Source organism: Bufo bufo, chromosome 4, assembly GCF_905171765.1.
Source record: "Bufo bufo chromosome 4, aBufBuf1.1, whole genome shotgun sequence".
In the NCBI taxonomy this organism is placed as follows: domain Eukaryota; kingdom Metazoa; phylum Chordata; class Amphibia; order Anura; family Bufonidae; genus Bufo; species Bufo bufo.
This window is the reverse complement of record NC_053392.1, coordinates 55,363,646-55,378,243: the sequence shown is the minus strand read 5'-3', so window position 1 is coordinate 55,378,243 and position 14,598 is coordinate 55,363,646. Positions and strand designations below refer to the sequence as shown.

At 42.2% G+C, this 14,598-nt stretch overlaps 1 protein-coding gene across 4 annotated transcripts in view; it reads right to left on the bottom strand.

Moving 5' to 3' along the window:
- Positions 1-4,641: 4,641 nt before the first annotated feature.
- Positions 4,642-14,598, bottom strand: part of LOC120997252 (cytochrome P450 2C25-like) — a 44,410-nt gene continuing 34,453 nt past the window's right edge. For 3 of the 4 annotated variants that reach the window (XM_040427261.1, XM_040427260.1, XM_040427262.1), the window contains exons 8-10: positions 10,807-10,991; positions 9,310-9,451; positions 4,642-5,495 (exon numbers count right to left, since the gene is read on the bottom strand). In XM_040427261.1, the coding sequence (XP_040283195.1) occupies positions 5,317-5,495; positions 9,310-9,451; positions 10,807-10,991 (506 nt within the window). In that variant the 3' untranslated portion in view covers positions 4,642-5,316. The remainder of the gene's footprint in view (positions 5,496-9,309; positions 9,452-10,806; positions 10,992-14,598) is intronic. The other variant, XR_005778132.1, reaches the window with a different exon arrangement.

Genomic DNA, 14,598 nt, shown 5'->3' with positions numbered 1-14,598 from the left:
TAAAACCATTACTACCAAATCTTATAAATAGTGAACAAGTGGGGTTTGTAGCGGGGAGAGAGGGTAGAATGAACACTACTCGCCTTATCAACATCATTCAATACGCACGTAGCCGATCTGTACCTTTATTATTGTTGGGGACAGACGCCGAAAAAGCGTTTGACCGAATTGATTGGTTGTTTATGCAAAAGGCCTTGATGAAGTTTAAAATCCCTGCAGACTTTGTCAACGCTATCATGGCCATGTACTCCAAGCCTTCTGCTAAGGTGATGGTTAATGATACACTCTCTCCCCCTCTGCAAATTTCCAATGGAACTAGACAGGGTTGTCCGTTATCGACCTTATTATTTGTCTTGACAGTTGAGTGCTTGTTTCAGGCTATAAGGCAGGATGATAGAATACGGGGTATTGAGCTACAAGGGGTGCACCATCAGCTAGCAGCATTTGCTGACGACCTTTTGGTACTAATTACAAATCCAAATGAAGCATTTACGGCTATACAGTCATTATTTGAACTTTTTGGGGAGCCATCTAACTTTTTGATTAATCCCACAAAGTCTCAAGTTTTAAATGTGTCATTGGATACCCGAAGTCAGAAGGGCTTGGAGCTCAATACCCCGTATCAATGGTCGGCCACTAGCATGAAGTTTTTAGGCATTAAAATTACATCAGATCCTATTCGGATATATGATGAGAACTATAAAGGTCTATCTGATGAAATCAGATATACGCTAGATTCATGGGAAATTCCATTTACATCCTGGTTTGGCAGACGCTCATTAATTAAAACCATTATACTACCCAAGGTTTTAGATCTTCTCCAAACCCTCCCTATTCCCCTCCCTCGCTCCTTTTTCACCAAATTAGAATCAGCACTGTCCAAGTTCCTGTGGAATAAAAAAAGACCCAGACTTACAAAACAATACACTTCCTTACCTATTAAACGAGGAATGGGGGTCCCGGACTTTTATGGCTATTATTTGTCGGTTCACGGTATGAGATGTCTGGAATGGCTACGCTACAAAGGTGACAGACTGGATATTCAGTCAGAGTTTGCCATTAGCCAATCTGCATTACGGCCTCTACTGCTACATAGAAAGTATACTACTGAGACAAGTATTGGAAACCCCATTACTAAAAATACAATATGGCTATGGAGACAAAAATTGAGTATTCACTTTCTCACTGCTACAATTTCCCCTTTGACACAACTAAGATATTTTGCAAGATGCTTCCCTACAATTTATACAAACTTTACCTGAAAAGGCTAAAGCTATTACTACACCTGTGGTGGACCTATTAGATACCTGTGGTGCACTAGAGGAGGAATGGGACAGAGGGGAAAGTATTACTTCTTTATCTTTTTTACAAAGATCATTTATAAAGAGACTACTTAAAACCATTGACCCCACTACATAAGACAGACCCAACTAGGTTTGAGAAAATAGCCCTCCAGAAACAGGAACCTGTTAAAAAAAATCTCTTTATTATACTCCATGATTCTTACCTTTACAAGCCCAGAGATTAACCCATATCTAGTAAAATGGGAAACGGACTTGAGCTTGGATAGAGAAGATAAATCACTAATTAGATGTCTCTCAATGACTCCAAAGATTTCGACTTGCGTGAGGTTGCACGAAAACTATTTTAAAATACTTACCAGATGGTATTATACGCCAGATATTTTACATAAAATGTACCCTGAAGTTAGTGAGACATGCTGGAGATGCAAAAGAGAAATAGGCACTTTTTTCCATATCTGGTGGGATTGCGAGATAATTGGAGACTATTGGAAACAGATCTGCTCAACAATCACAAGGATATGTAAGATTCCTGTACAACCTTCTCCACAGATTTGTCTATTGAACTTAATGGACAAAATAAAGAGTTCAAGCTTGATTAAACGTCTCATTTCACACTTTCTGGCAGCTGCGAGAGTATTAGTGGCAGCCAAATGGCGAGATACATCCCCTCCCTCATTGGGTACGTGGGAACTTAGATGCGATGATCTATATAGGATGGAACAAATAGCAGGTTGGGAAAACAGATCCACCCAGGTATTCCAAAAAATATGGAACCCTTGGATAATATACAGAGGCTTCCAATTTAATTAAAGAAACACCTCCTTTATCCAAAGGTTGGAGGGGCCCAAAGAGTTGCTCTCTGAGTGGTGCTGAAACGTACGCTGCAACATCCTCCCCCCCCCCCTTTTTTGCCCTTCCTTCCCTCCCCCCCCCCTTCCCCGTTATATATAATTTAATTTGTATTTCACTATTCTTATGCTTTGGTTTATCATTTTACACTTGGAATTATAAGTGTTATCAGATGTCTTGTAATGCATAAGATGTCATTCTCATTGTCACGGATATTTACATAATGGTCTTTAAAAACTTTTTGTACTTATGAGACAAAAATGTACAATAAAAATTGTTTGAACATAAAAAACAGGGATGTCTATATGGCCCCTTGAGAAGCTTAGCTGTCCATATACCCGGTTGGGAAACAGATTTGTCCATATGCCTACAGAGAAACACAATTGTCCATATGCCCCCTTGAGAAACACAGGTTTCAGCCATACACGCCTGTATATGGCCTAAGAGGCATGTGCCTGTATGCCACCAAAGAACCACATCTATATGTGCACAAGTGCTTGTTGCCTAGGGGAATATACAGACATTGCTGATTGCCTAGAGGAATGCGCAGACACTGCTCGTTGCCTAGGGATGACCTACATTCTTGGCAACACTACTCATCTCTTCTCAGTGGTGGCAGCTGCTCGTCTCCATTTCTTCTTGGCGGTAATGGTTGCTGGACTCCAGCAATTCTTGGGACGTCTCACTCCAGTCTGAGTGAGATGCTGTTCTTGTAAGATAGCTCTGCAGTATCTCTGTAACAGGCACCATGGAAAATGTCCACTACAAAAAGAAAGGAGGGACTGGCCACACCTCTGAATAGTCACTTCTGATGACATGTGTGGAGCTGTAACTTTAAGGGGGAATAACTGAAGAACATGGAAGGCAAGTGGAGGGACGTAGATTAAAGTATGCCATGCTCAGGACAGTACATTTTTTTGCTTTGGTAGCAGGTCCTCTTTAACCTGTTCCCAATAACGAATATATACGTCAGCGGTTGAGTATTTAAAGATGGCGCCCTCTCACAAGCCCACTGCTACATAGACATTGGGTGCCTGCTGTTTTAAACCCAATCACACACATTTAGCCCCTTCAGATGTAACCACGGCATCGGAGGTAAAAAAAAAAAAAAACAGGAGAAAGCACTCCTGGCTGTGCGCTGGCTCCCCCTAGCATGGATTGGGGGTGCCAGATGGAGTGTGCGTCAGCCTCGGTCCATCTGAAAGATCCAAAGCTGCCGCATAGGAACACAGTGAAATTCTCATATTGCTAATGCTAATACATTGGAGTCTAAATGAGAAACAATCTAATCATTGGTTCTTCAAGTTCCCCAGGGGAATTAAGAAGTGTAAAATAAAAAAATAAAAAGGAAAGTTTTTAAAAATTTGCTTGTTTTTTGTGGGAGGTGAAGCGACCAGAAAACAAATAAAAACAAAAACACACAACACACATTACAAAATTGTATCAATTAAATGTACAGATCGCCCTACAAAAACTGAGCCCTTAAACAGCTATGTATACATATAAAGTTCTGAATGACGATGCAAAGAAACATTTTTTTTCCTAAGTTTTTATTTTTTTCAATATTAAAACTAAAACAAAAACTATACATATGTGGTATTTTCATAGTCATACCGACCCAAAAAATGAAAGTAACAGGTCTGTTTTACCACATAGGAAACACTGTAAAAGCAAAACCCATAAAACTGTGGCAGAATTTTTATAATTCCACTCCATTTGGATTTTTTCCCCCGCTTTCCACTACATTGTATGCAACCATAAATGGTGCCATTAGAATGTACAACTTGTCTAACAAAAAAAAAAAAGCCCTCTTATGGCTATGTGAATGGAAAAAAAATAAAAAAAAGTTCAAGGGGTTGTCTCATCATGGACGATGGGGGCATATCACTAGGATGCCCCCATTATCTTATAGGTGCCGGACCCGCACCTATATAGAGAACGGAGCCCCGCAAGGTGGTGACTGGAGGACTCTGGTCACCACCAAGACGGCTACCCATAGAAGTGAATGGGAGCGTACTGCGCATGCGCGGCCTCCGCATTTATTCATTTGTATGGGGCCGACGGAAATAGCCGAGCCAGCGCTTGGCTATTTTCGCCGGCCCCATAGAAAATGAATGGAGGGCGGCTGCACATGCACAGTGCGCCCTCCTTAACTTGCGAAGCTCCGTTCTAGATCTAGGTGGTACCCGCACCTATAAGACAATGGGGGCATATCCTAGCGATATGCCCCCATTGTCTATGATGAGACAACCCCTTTAAGGCCTTGGAAAAGGCTGGAAGTAAAAATATAAAAAAAAATAAAAAATAATAATATGAAAAAATTGTTCGGTCATGAGGGTTAAATTAAAAGTCTACAGTGTCTCCTCTGCAAATGGCTTTGTGATGACCAGGCTTACTTTAGCCTCAAAAGAGAAACACTCTAGGAAACCTTAAACTATGAAAAAAGAGATAAAAGTTTAAAAATAACTTAAAAAGGCACACAATTGCATACTCTGTATAAATTTTTATTGCACTTTTAATTTAGTCATCATAATACAAGAATACTACAAGAAATTTTAAAAACTACCCATAATGTGTATTGGTAAGTATCGCAGAACTAGCTTTAGCAGTGTGTATTTTTATTAATGAATAAAGAAAGAACAAGCCAAAAGTAGAGCAAGGCAGCCGGAGGAAGGTCTACCTGCTGACAGCAACCCATATAACCCATCAGCAGACCACAGGCTGTCTTATGACCTTCTGCAGTTTGCGAGCCATTTACAGAAGCCTATAACCTAAGAGAAAACATGGGAATGTGAAATTTCCCATTATCGTTGATCTACATTCAAATTGACTTGTAGTAGAAGCCATTCTGTTGGTCAGAATTTAGTATGAAACTGCTAATTCTCTAACAAAGATTAAGGAAACTGAACATTTGCTTCCACAATGTTTCAGTAATGGCAGACTATACCTTCTAGATAATGCAATATTTCAGTCATGTAAGACTATGGATGCTCAACATACAATCTGTATTTAAGCTTCTATTGTTGTAATGGGAAATGCATCAATAAGCGAAATGCCCGAGAAGAACATTTCCCTAGCCCTGCTCATCTAGATTATCTAGTCGTTTACAGAAAGAGCATTCAAATTGGAAGGATGATTTAATTTACACTGCTGTAAATAGGTCTTATCTGCGAGGGATTGCACAGATTTCATGGGGTAGTGGGGCATTAATAAACCCTAATGCTGGGGTAAAATCTAGCTTTGCTCCAGGTGGGGCCTGGAATGTGAAGTTCTGTAGAAGGGTTGTGAAGAACAGGAACAGTTCGATTTTTGCTAAGTTCTCTCCGGCACAACTTCTTTTACCTGCGTAAAGCAAAAAAGACAAAGAAAGACAACATTACAGGTGATAAGACCAGGATGATAATGGTATGTGGACAACAAGTTGCAGAGCAGAATCAGCTGATGTTTTTGTGTTGTTTTGTGGGGTGTAAGGCAGGTTCCCTGAATCTTGAGTCAATTGGAGCAAATTCACTGTAACTTTACTGAAACAATTAACAGATAAGCTACACCTCAAATGCAGTTTCCAATTTCCAGGGTGCAACCTTTTCTTTTCCCGGCTAAGGGGTGCAACATCTCTTTCTGGATATACTTAGAAACTACAGTATCTTAAGTGGAATGCCATCTCTGGACAGTTGATCCTTTCAATCCTGTTTCATATGGTGGGAAGCTTGAAGCTTGTTACCCTCCCACCACATGCAGGGATTTCTGTAGCCTCAATTTAAGTGCATTACCTTTGTATGACCAAATACTCTGCAATGCTCTTTAGTGTGACCACTAAACCTTCTGTAACATCTCTTTTCCTGGCATAGAAAACTATCACTTTGGTGATTTAAAATCCACAGGGCAGGAGGATTCCCTGTGTTTCTGCTCCACACTGCTACATTTTACACAAGACTGAAGTAACTTCCTACTACAGAGGAAGGGAGTGGTTCCAGCCCTATTTAGTCACTAGGGACCTCCCTCAGTTCATTCTTCATACACAGCCTATGGGACCTGATACATTAAATACAGTGACAATAGCATTATAACAATATGCAGTGGGGACACTTAAAATATGTAGATTTCTGGGTAACGGACCTAACGGTCTTTTAGAACATGTAATTTCCATGTATTCATTTAAATACTTCTTTCCTAAATAATTGACAGATATCTGTAAGACCAACACAAATTGTTTATGCTTGTATACTCCTGCTGTCTTTTTGGATGAAAAACATTAAAAATGAGAGGTTTGACCCCTTAAAAAGGGGTGTCCGGGTTCAGGCAGCCCCCCTGACAAGAGTATTGGAGCAGTTAATGCTCCAATGCTCTCCCTTGCCCTGTGCTGGATCACGCAGGGCAAGGTCTCTTTTGTTTACAAGAACACACTGCCAGGCAGAGTCTTCTGCCCAACAGTGCGTTCGGTGAAGTCACTGGCTCTGATGGGCGGGCTTCAGCGCTGCCCTAGCCGTTTTACAGTCTAGGACAGTGCTAAAGCCCTCCCATCAGTGCCGGTGATGTCACCGGGGCTCACTGCTGGGCGGAAGCCAGAACTCCAGAAAATGCCTCAGCCCTGCGCGACTTAGCACAGGATAAAGGAGAGCATTGGAGCATGAACTGCTCCGAAGCTCTTGTCAGGGGGGGCTGCCTGGGTGAAAATGGGAATATGTCCGGGTTCAGCTCTGAACCCGGACAACCCCTTTAAGACCTGTGAAGACCTTAATGACCAGCAACATTTTGTATTATTTTCAATTTGTTTCATTGACATGCCTGAGGCCTTGTTTTACATGCAAGAAATGTTATGATTTTTAATATACAGGGTGGGCCATTTATATTGATACACCTTAATAAAATGGGAATGGTTGGTGATATTAACTTCCTGTTTGTGGCACATTAGTATATGTGAGGGGGGAAACTTTTCAAGATGGGTGGTGACCATGGCGGCCATTTTGAAGTCGGCCATTTTGAATCCAACTTTTGTTTTTTCAATAGGAAGAGGGTCATGTGACACATCAAACTTATTGGGAATTTCACAAGAAAAACAATGGTATTAACGTAACTTTATTCTTTGACATGTCGCCGAGGTTAACACGTGAGGAGCGGATAGAAATTGTGTTGATGTCTGGTGAACGCAGTAACCGGGTCATTGCAGCAGATTTCAATGCAAGACACCCTACGAGACCACCCATCTCCCATGCTACTGTTAGCAAACTGCTTGCTAAGTTTCGTGAAACTGGTTCAGTGTTGGATTTGCCAAAATGTGGACGCATGAAATCTGTCTCTAATGAAGAAACATCAGTGGCTGTCCTAGCTTCATTCAGCAAGAGCCCACAGCGTAGCACTCGCCGCATGTCACTGTAGAGTGGCATTGGTCGAACATTCCTTCGGCGGATATTAGCTACTCACAAATGGCACCCTTACAAACTCCAGTTACTGCAGCATCTCAATGAGGATGACCCAGATCGGCGCACTGAATTTGCAGAATGGGCAAAACAAAAATTGGAACAGGACCCTCAGTTTACGCAGAAGATTTTGTTCAGTGACGAGGCAAACTTTTATGTGAATGGTGAAGCCTGTGCTAGCATTTCTCCTGCGGTGTTGCTATCAGTGTGTGAAGAGTGGGAGAAGAGGGTTGCATTGACAATCCAACACAATGGGCAGCACATTGAAAATATTTTATATGTGGTCAGAAACTTGTAAATAACTCATGAAAGAATAAAGTTACGTTAAAACCAAGCACACCATTGTTTTTCGTGTGAAATTCCCAATAAGTTTGATGTGTCACATGACCCTCTTCCTATTGAAAAAACAAAAGTTGGATTCAAAATGGCTGACTTCAAAATGGCCGCCATGGTCACCACCCATCTTGAAAAGTTTCCCCCCTCACATATACTAATGTGCCACAAACAGGAAGTTAATATCACCAACCATTCCCATTTTATTAAGGTGTATCCATATAAATGGCCCACCCAGTACATTACCATGTATGTTTGAATATTAAAGGCACAACTCCAGTAAAATATAACCACATTCTCATATACCCTCATTTACAGTACTTTCCATTAAAAGTCCAACCATTTCTGCTACAAATCTTTCCTTTCTAATTCAGTTTAATGATTAAAACAGCTGATGCTGCTGTGATCACAATACTGACAACAAGTTGGAAAATATCATAACCTATGAAGAAACCATCCCAAATAAAAGGAGGTATAACATCCCAAATTATTCAAAAAATATCAAATCATATTAGATATGTACTGTATCCCAGTAGGCAAAAATGACAATGTTAGCCATATGGTACAGAAATAGTCAGCTCCTATGGCATATTGAGGATCACCCAAAAGAATGAAAAACATGTTCTACAAATGGATAAGGAGCACATATGTAAATATAGCTAGTAATTTGTTGCTGATACTAATCTGATGGGAATTATGCAAAAAAAATAAAAATACAGGACAGGTCCTCTCAACAGGACTTTATTTTCCGTCCTGCATAACAGAAACTAGATGAATCTGTTATTCTTGCCCATAGACCTCTATTATGATGGATCAAAACGGAATGCCTCTAAAGGAATGCAGTATAGAGTCAAGCAAAATTGTAGCTGAACAAGACAAAATTTAAAGGGGTTGGCCACTTTCTGGCTACTGTTGACCAACTTGTAAGATGATATGGCACTTTCTAATAAAGCCTTTGTTAATATTCTGTCCCCTTCTTAGGCAAATCTTCTGTGCTGTTCATGTAGAGGTCCATTCCATAACATGGCCCCTGATGGAGGGTCACGTGACCAGACAACTCTGCCTCCTCCATTCTAACACACTACACCTGCACTAAACTCACAACTGTGAAATTGCAGATATCGGGAAAAACGTATTTGTAGGCGGGTTGCCTGTTGACATGGCCCTACATCAGCAGCCATTTTATGGATAGGACCGCCATGCAAACAGCACAAAAAGACTTTCTGAAGTGTATAAAATTTTGAGAAAGATTATATTTGTAAGTGCCATTTAATCATCTTATGAATGACTTGATCAACAGTAGCCAGAAAGTGGCCAACCCCTTTAAGTCAGAATTTGTATGGTTCATTGGATTGAATTGCTATTACCAGAGCTAAATACCACAAAAGTATGAAAATTATTGTTACCTAAAGAGAAGGGGATAAAAGCTTCATTCTTCTTAAACTTTCCATTTGGGTCAAGAAAGTGTCCAGGATGAAACTCTTCTGGCTTCTCAAAGTAAGCTTTATCTCTCAGTGAAGAGTGAAGCAATGGGATGACAGTTGTACCCTGGAGGGTAACATAAGATAAGACATACATTACCATATACAATTTTCAAAAGGTCCAGCATTCATAAATATTCACTGAAAAATATTCTAAAAGCTCATCATTCACATGGATATCTGCTGATGGAAACAGCTTTAATCACCTGAAGTATAAAACCTGATGGATAGATGGAGAATTTCTAAGGATGACCTATTTTCACTCTGTCTCATGGAACACAGACAACAAGCTGACACCTTCTACCTTCTGTAGCTTAGCTGTATAGACTCAGACAAGGTTAGCAGAGTCATCTCAAACAGTAGAAAGTGGTTAATTATTAGTACAGATAACTGTTCTTTATGTTTGAAAGCCTTGATCAAGCAGAAGAGCAACACCATGCAGTATACACAGATAAACAGCATCATTGTCACTACATGTATCTGGAGAAGGATTTTTTATTTTTGAAAACTGTATTATCCAATTCAAATTTTTCTGACTATTACCTTCTAGTTATCATGGCGGTCATAAAACACACACGCACTGCTGAATTGCTCATACATTTAAATACATGATACATTCCCTATAAGGGCTCTTTCACACTTGCGTTGTCCGGATCAGTCGTGTACTCCATTTGCCGGAAGTGCCCGCCGGATCCGTAACACCTCAAGTGAACTGAAAGCATTTGAAGACTGATCCGTCTTCAAAATGCGTTCAGTGTTACTATGGCAGCCAGGATGCTATTAAAGTCCTGGTTGCCATAGTAGTAGTGGGGAGCGGGGGAGCAGTATACTTACCGTCCGTGCGGCTCCCGGGGCGCTCCAGAATGACGTCAAAGCGCCCCATGCGCATGGATGACGTGATCCATGTGATCACGTCATCCATGCTCGTGGGGCGCCCTGACGTCACTCTGAAGCGCCCCTGGAGCCGCACGGACGGCAAGTATACTGCTCCCCCGCTCCCCACTACACTTTACCATGGCAAACAGGACTTTAGCGTCCTGGCAGCCATGGTAACCATTCAGAAAAAACTGAACGTAGGATCCTGTAATGCGCCGAAACGACGTTTAGCTTAAGGCCGGATCCGGATTAATGCCTTTCAATGGGCATTAATTCCGGATCCGGCCTTGCGGCAAGTGTTCAGGATTTTTGGCCGGAGCAAAAAGCGCAGCATGCTGCGGTATTTTCTCCGGCCAAAAAACGTTCCGGTCCTGAACGGATTTCTCTCCATTCAGAATGCATTGGGATAATCCTGATCAGGATTTTTCCGGCATAGAGCCCCGACGACGGAACTCTATGCCGGAAAAGAACAACGCAAGTGTGAAAGAGCCCTAAGATTCCTTGTTAAACTGTAAAGAACTGTAATGAGTAAATAAACCTTCCCACCTTTGGAAGAAAATAACCTCTGAATGTGATGTCCTTCGTTGTGGCATGTGGGAGGCTTCCAGGCACAATGTCACCAAATCTTTGAATTTCATGAATGACAGCGTCAGTATATGGCATTTCCTTCCTATGTTCTACTTGAGGTTGAGCAGATCCAATAACATTTTCTATTTCACTTTGCACTTTTTCTATTAGGTTAAAATAATTTATTTTGTCAGTTACAATGTGACTTTTATTTACCAAAATTCTGATTAATTAAACAATATGAAAAAAATAAAAAACAAATGTACTTTAGTTTAGTAGATTCTGACATATACTGAATTTTTACTACACAGTCGAGACAGCATGTACAGCAGCTAGAAGGGCTGAGAGTAACTCTGGAAGGTCCTGGTAGGTTGTCACAGGTTATCTAGGGCCATGCGGACTGCTGTGCATGCCACAGCTGCTGGAGGGTGTGTGGGGGAAGATCCACAAATTAACAAGACAGGGTTAAAGTCTGGGGAATTAGGGGGTCAGGATAGTATTGGAAGTCTTTGTCATGCATGTCCAATCAATATCCGAAATTTCTTGCCATGTGACTTGTCGCATTGTCTTGCTGGAAGATCCCATCTACTCCAGTTAAGACAATCAGCATATATTATTAGGTGGATGTGATCTGCAAGGATGGATTGATACCCACTCCAATTGTGCAACACATATTGATACACCACGATCCATGCGTGTGTCTTAGGTTTAGCTCCTGATGAAAGGCTGTTTATCAGCACAAGAAACGCATCGAGCTAGTAACACAAGCTAGTAACAGAAGCATAGATGTTAAGAGTGGAACGATTTATGTAGCCGACTGGGCATCATTGTTTGGATTAGGGGACCTGAGTGTGCTGCGAGCAGCCTGAGATTTATAAAAGATGGCAGGTGCAAGCACCGGTATATGAGTAAGCTGTAGGTACTGATTGATGTTACCATATATGTAGGTACTGTAGCTAGGGTTGAGCGAACCCGAACTTTAGGATTTTTGGAACCCGGACATTTCAGTAAAAGTTCGGGTTCGGTGTTAGTCGATTTCTTGCTGCTTTTTGAAAGGCTGCAAAGCAGCCAATCAACAAGCGTTTAACCCTGTGCCCTTAGAAGCCCTCACAGCCATGCCTACTAATGGCATGGCTGTGATTGGCCAATGCAGCATGTGACCCAGCCTCTATATAAGCTGGAGTCACGTAGCGCTGCACGTCACTCTGCTGTGCTTAGTGTAGGGAGAGGATGCTGCTGGTGATTTCAGGGAGACAATAGGAGAAAATCTTTGCTCAAAACGTGAATCTAACTCAGCGATCTACATACATTGTGTTGTGTGGGTGCAGGGCACAATTTTTTTATCCTGCCCTGAGCCCAGTGACCGAAAAAAAAGGTGGCCATTTTATGCAAGCTTAGTGCACCAGCACGGCATCTGAGCTTTTGGGAGATTGACTAATCCAGATGTTGTAAATTGCCCAAAAAATTGTGATTTGCAATGTGCAATTAAAGCTAGAAATACAGCCATCATTTTCTATGTTTTTAAAGACACACTTTTTTGCTAGATTCCACTATTTTTCAGGCCTTGCAGCATCAGCACATGTAAAATTCCAGGGTTATATACTGCTGTCAAATTCAGTTATTAAACAAACACAAAAATGTAGTTGGCAGCCTTTGCTGCAGATGTCATTGTGAGATGCCGCCTTTACATACTGTCTTTCTTCTCAGTTATTTGAAATAAAGCCATTTTGGGCACAATTCTTTGATAGCGTCCTAGTGTGGATCAGGGCGTGTGAGATACACCCTGTATATACAGGGGTTCTAATCAGCCATTTTGGGCAAAGAAAATTAAAAGAAGGCCTAGTCTTGTTCAGAGCATGTGAGATACACCCTTTAAATACAGGGGTTTGATTCTTTTATTAATTAAGGACCTTTTTTTGTGCAAAATACACAAATTTTCAGGCCTCATAGCATCTTGAGGTTTGAAATTTCAGGGTTATATACTGCTGCCAAATTCAGTTATTAAACAAACACCCGTTTGGGCAAAAAAAAATAATTTTTGCAGCCTTTGCTGCATATGTCATTGTGAGATACACCCTTTATATATTTGGGTTTGATATTTGAAATACAGCCATTTGGTGCACAAATCTTTAATTGAGGCCTAGTCTCGTTCAGGGCGTGTGAGACACACCCTGTTCATACTGTCGTTCTATTCTACTATTAAACACACATTTAGGGCAAGATCCTAAATTCGAAAAATATGAGGAGAGCATCAAATAAGGGACGTGGTCCAGGTCGTGGTGCTGCTGGTGGAGCTCCGGTTGCAGGGAGAGGACATGGTCGATCTGTGCTAGCTACACGCACAAGTGAAAACCCTTCCTCAGGTGTGACTAGGCGACAGTACCTGCAGCGGTATTTGGTCAAGCCTAATGCGGCTCTACGAGTGGTGAGGCCTGAACAAGTACAGGCGATAGTATATTGGGTTGCTGACCGTGGATCCAGTTCCTTCACATTGTCTCCCACCCAGTCTCCTGCTAAAAGACCACAGTTGGCGTCTGCAACCGATGTCCATCAGTCTTTCACCTCACCCCCTTGCAAATCAGCCAAGCAGTCTGAGCCCCAAGTCATGCAGCAGTCTTCTGCTTTTTGATGACTCAGTTAGTAGGGTTTGCCAAGGCCATCCACCTAGCCCTGCCCCAGAAGTGGGAGAGATTGAGTGCACCGATGCCCAACCACTTATTTTTCAAGATGAGTACATGGGAGGACCATCACAGAACGTCTCGGATGATGACAAAACACAGGTGCCAACTGCTGGGGCTTTCGAAAGTGTGCAGAACGACAAGGATGGCAGGGGTGAAGACTGGGGGGAAGATGTGGAGGACGATGAGGTCCTTGACCCCACATGGAATCAAGGTCATGCGAGTGACCTATGTAGTTCGGAGGAAGAGGCGGTGGTCGCACAGAGCCACCAGCACAGCAGAAGAGGGAGCAGGGTGCAAAAGCGGAGCGGCCGTCCTCTAGACAGTACGCCTCCTACTGCCCACCGCAGCAAGGGACAGAGCACACGAAAGCCAGCTCCAAGGAGTTCCCTGGCGTGTCAATTCTTCAGACAATGTGCTGACGACAAGACACAAGTGGTTTGCATGCTGTGCAATCAGAGCCTGAAGCGTGGCATAAACATTCTCAACCTGAGCACAACCTGCATGACCAGGCATTTAAGTGCAAAGCACGAGCTGCAGTGGAGTAGACCCCTCAAAAACCAAGAAAGGTCTCTGGCTTCTCCTGCTTCCTCTTCTGCTGAAGTATCGGCCTCTTCATCCAGCTCATACGCGATATCTGCCGTTTGTTCAGGACCTTTGAGGAGGCCATGGTATTTGTCAGTCGCCAGGATTACGGGATGAACAACGTCATGCCACTGCTTCATGTCCTGGAACAGATGCTTGTAAATCTGGCTGGTCAGGGGATTAGAGACGTGGCGCCTAGGAAGATGGCGGCATAGTTTGATAAATGTGTCTATCAATGATACATTTGTCTGTCAAGATCTCTGTTTACAGTCAGTGAACGGGAACATCATTTATCAATAGGGTTTTAACCCCCAGAAGTAGGTCATCGGCACGAAGGAGCAGTCATTTTCACAGCTCGATATATCCTCCCGGAAGCTTGACCTCTGCACATTGACGGTCTGCATTGCGAAGCTTGTCTAAAAGAAAAATCCTGCAGTGCACCCCTTTGGAGTAAACTCTTGATCCGGCACAGGGTGCTTTGCTCCTTCAAAAACAATGGACTCTGTAC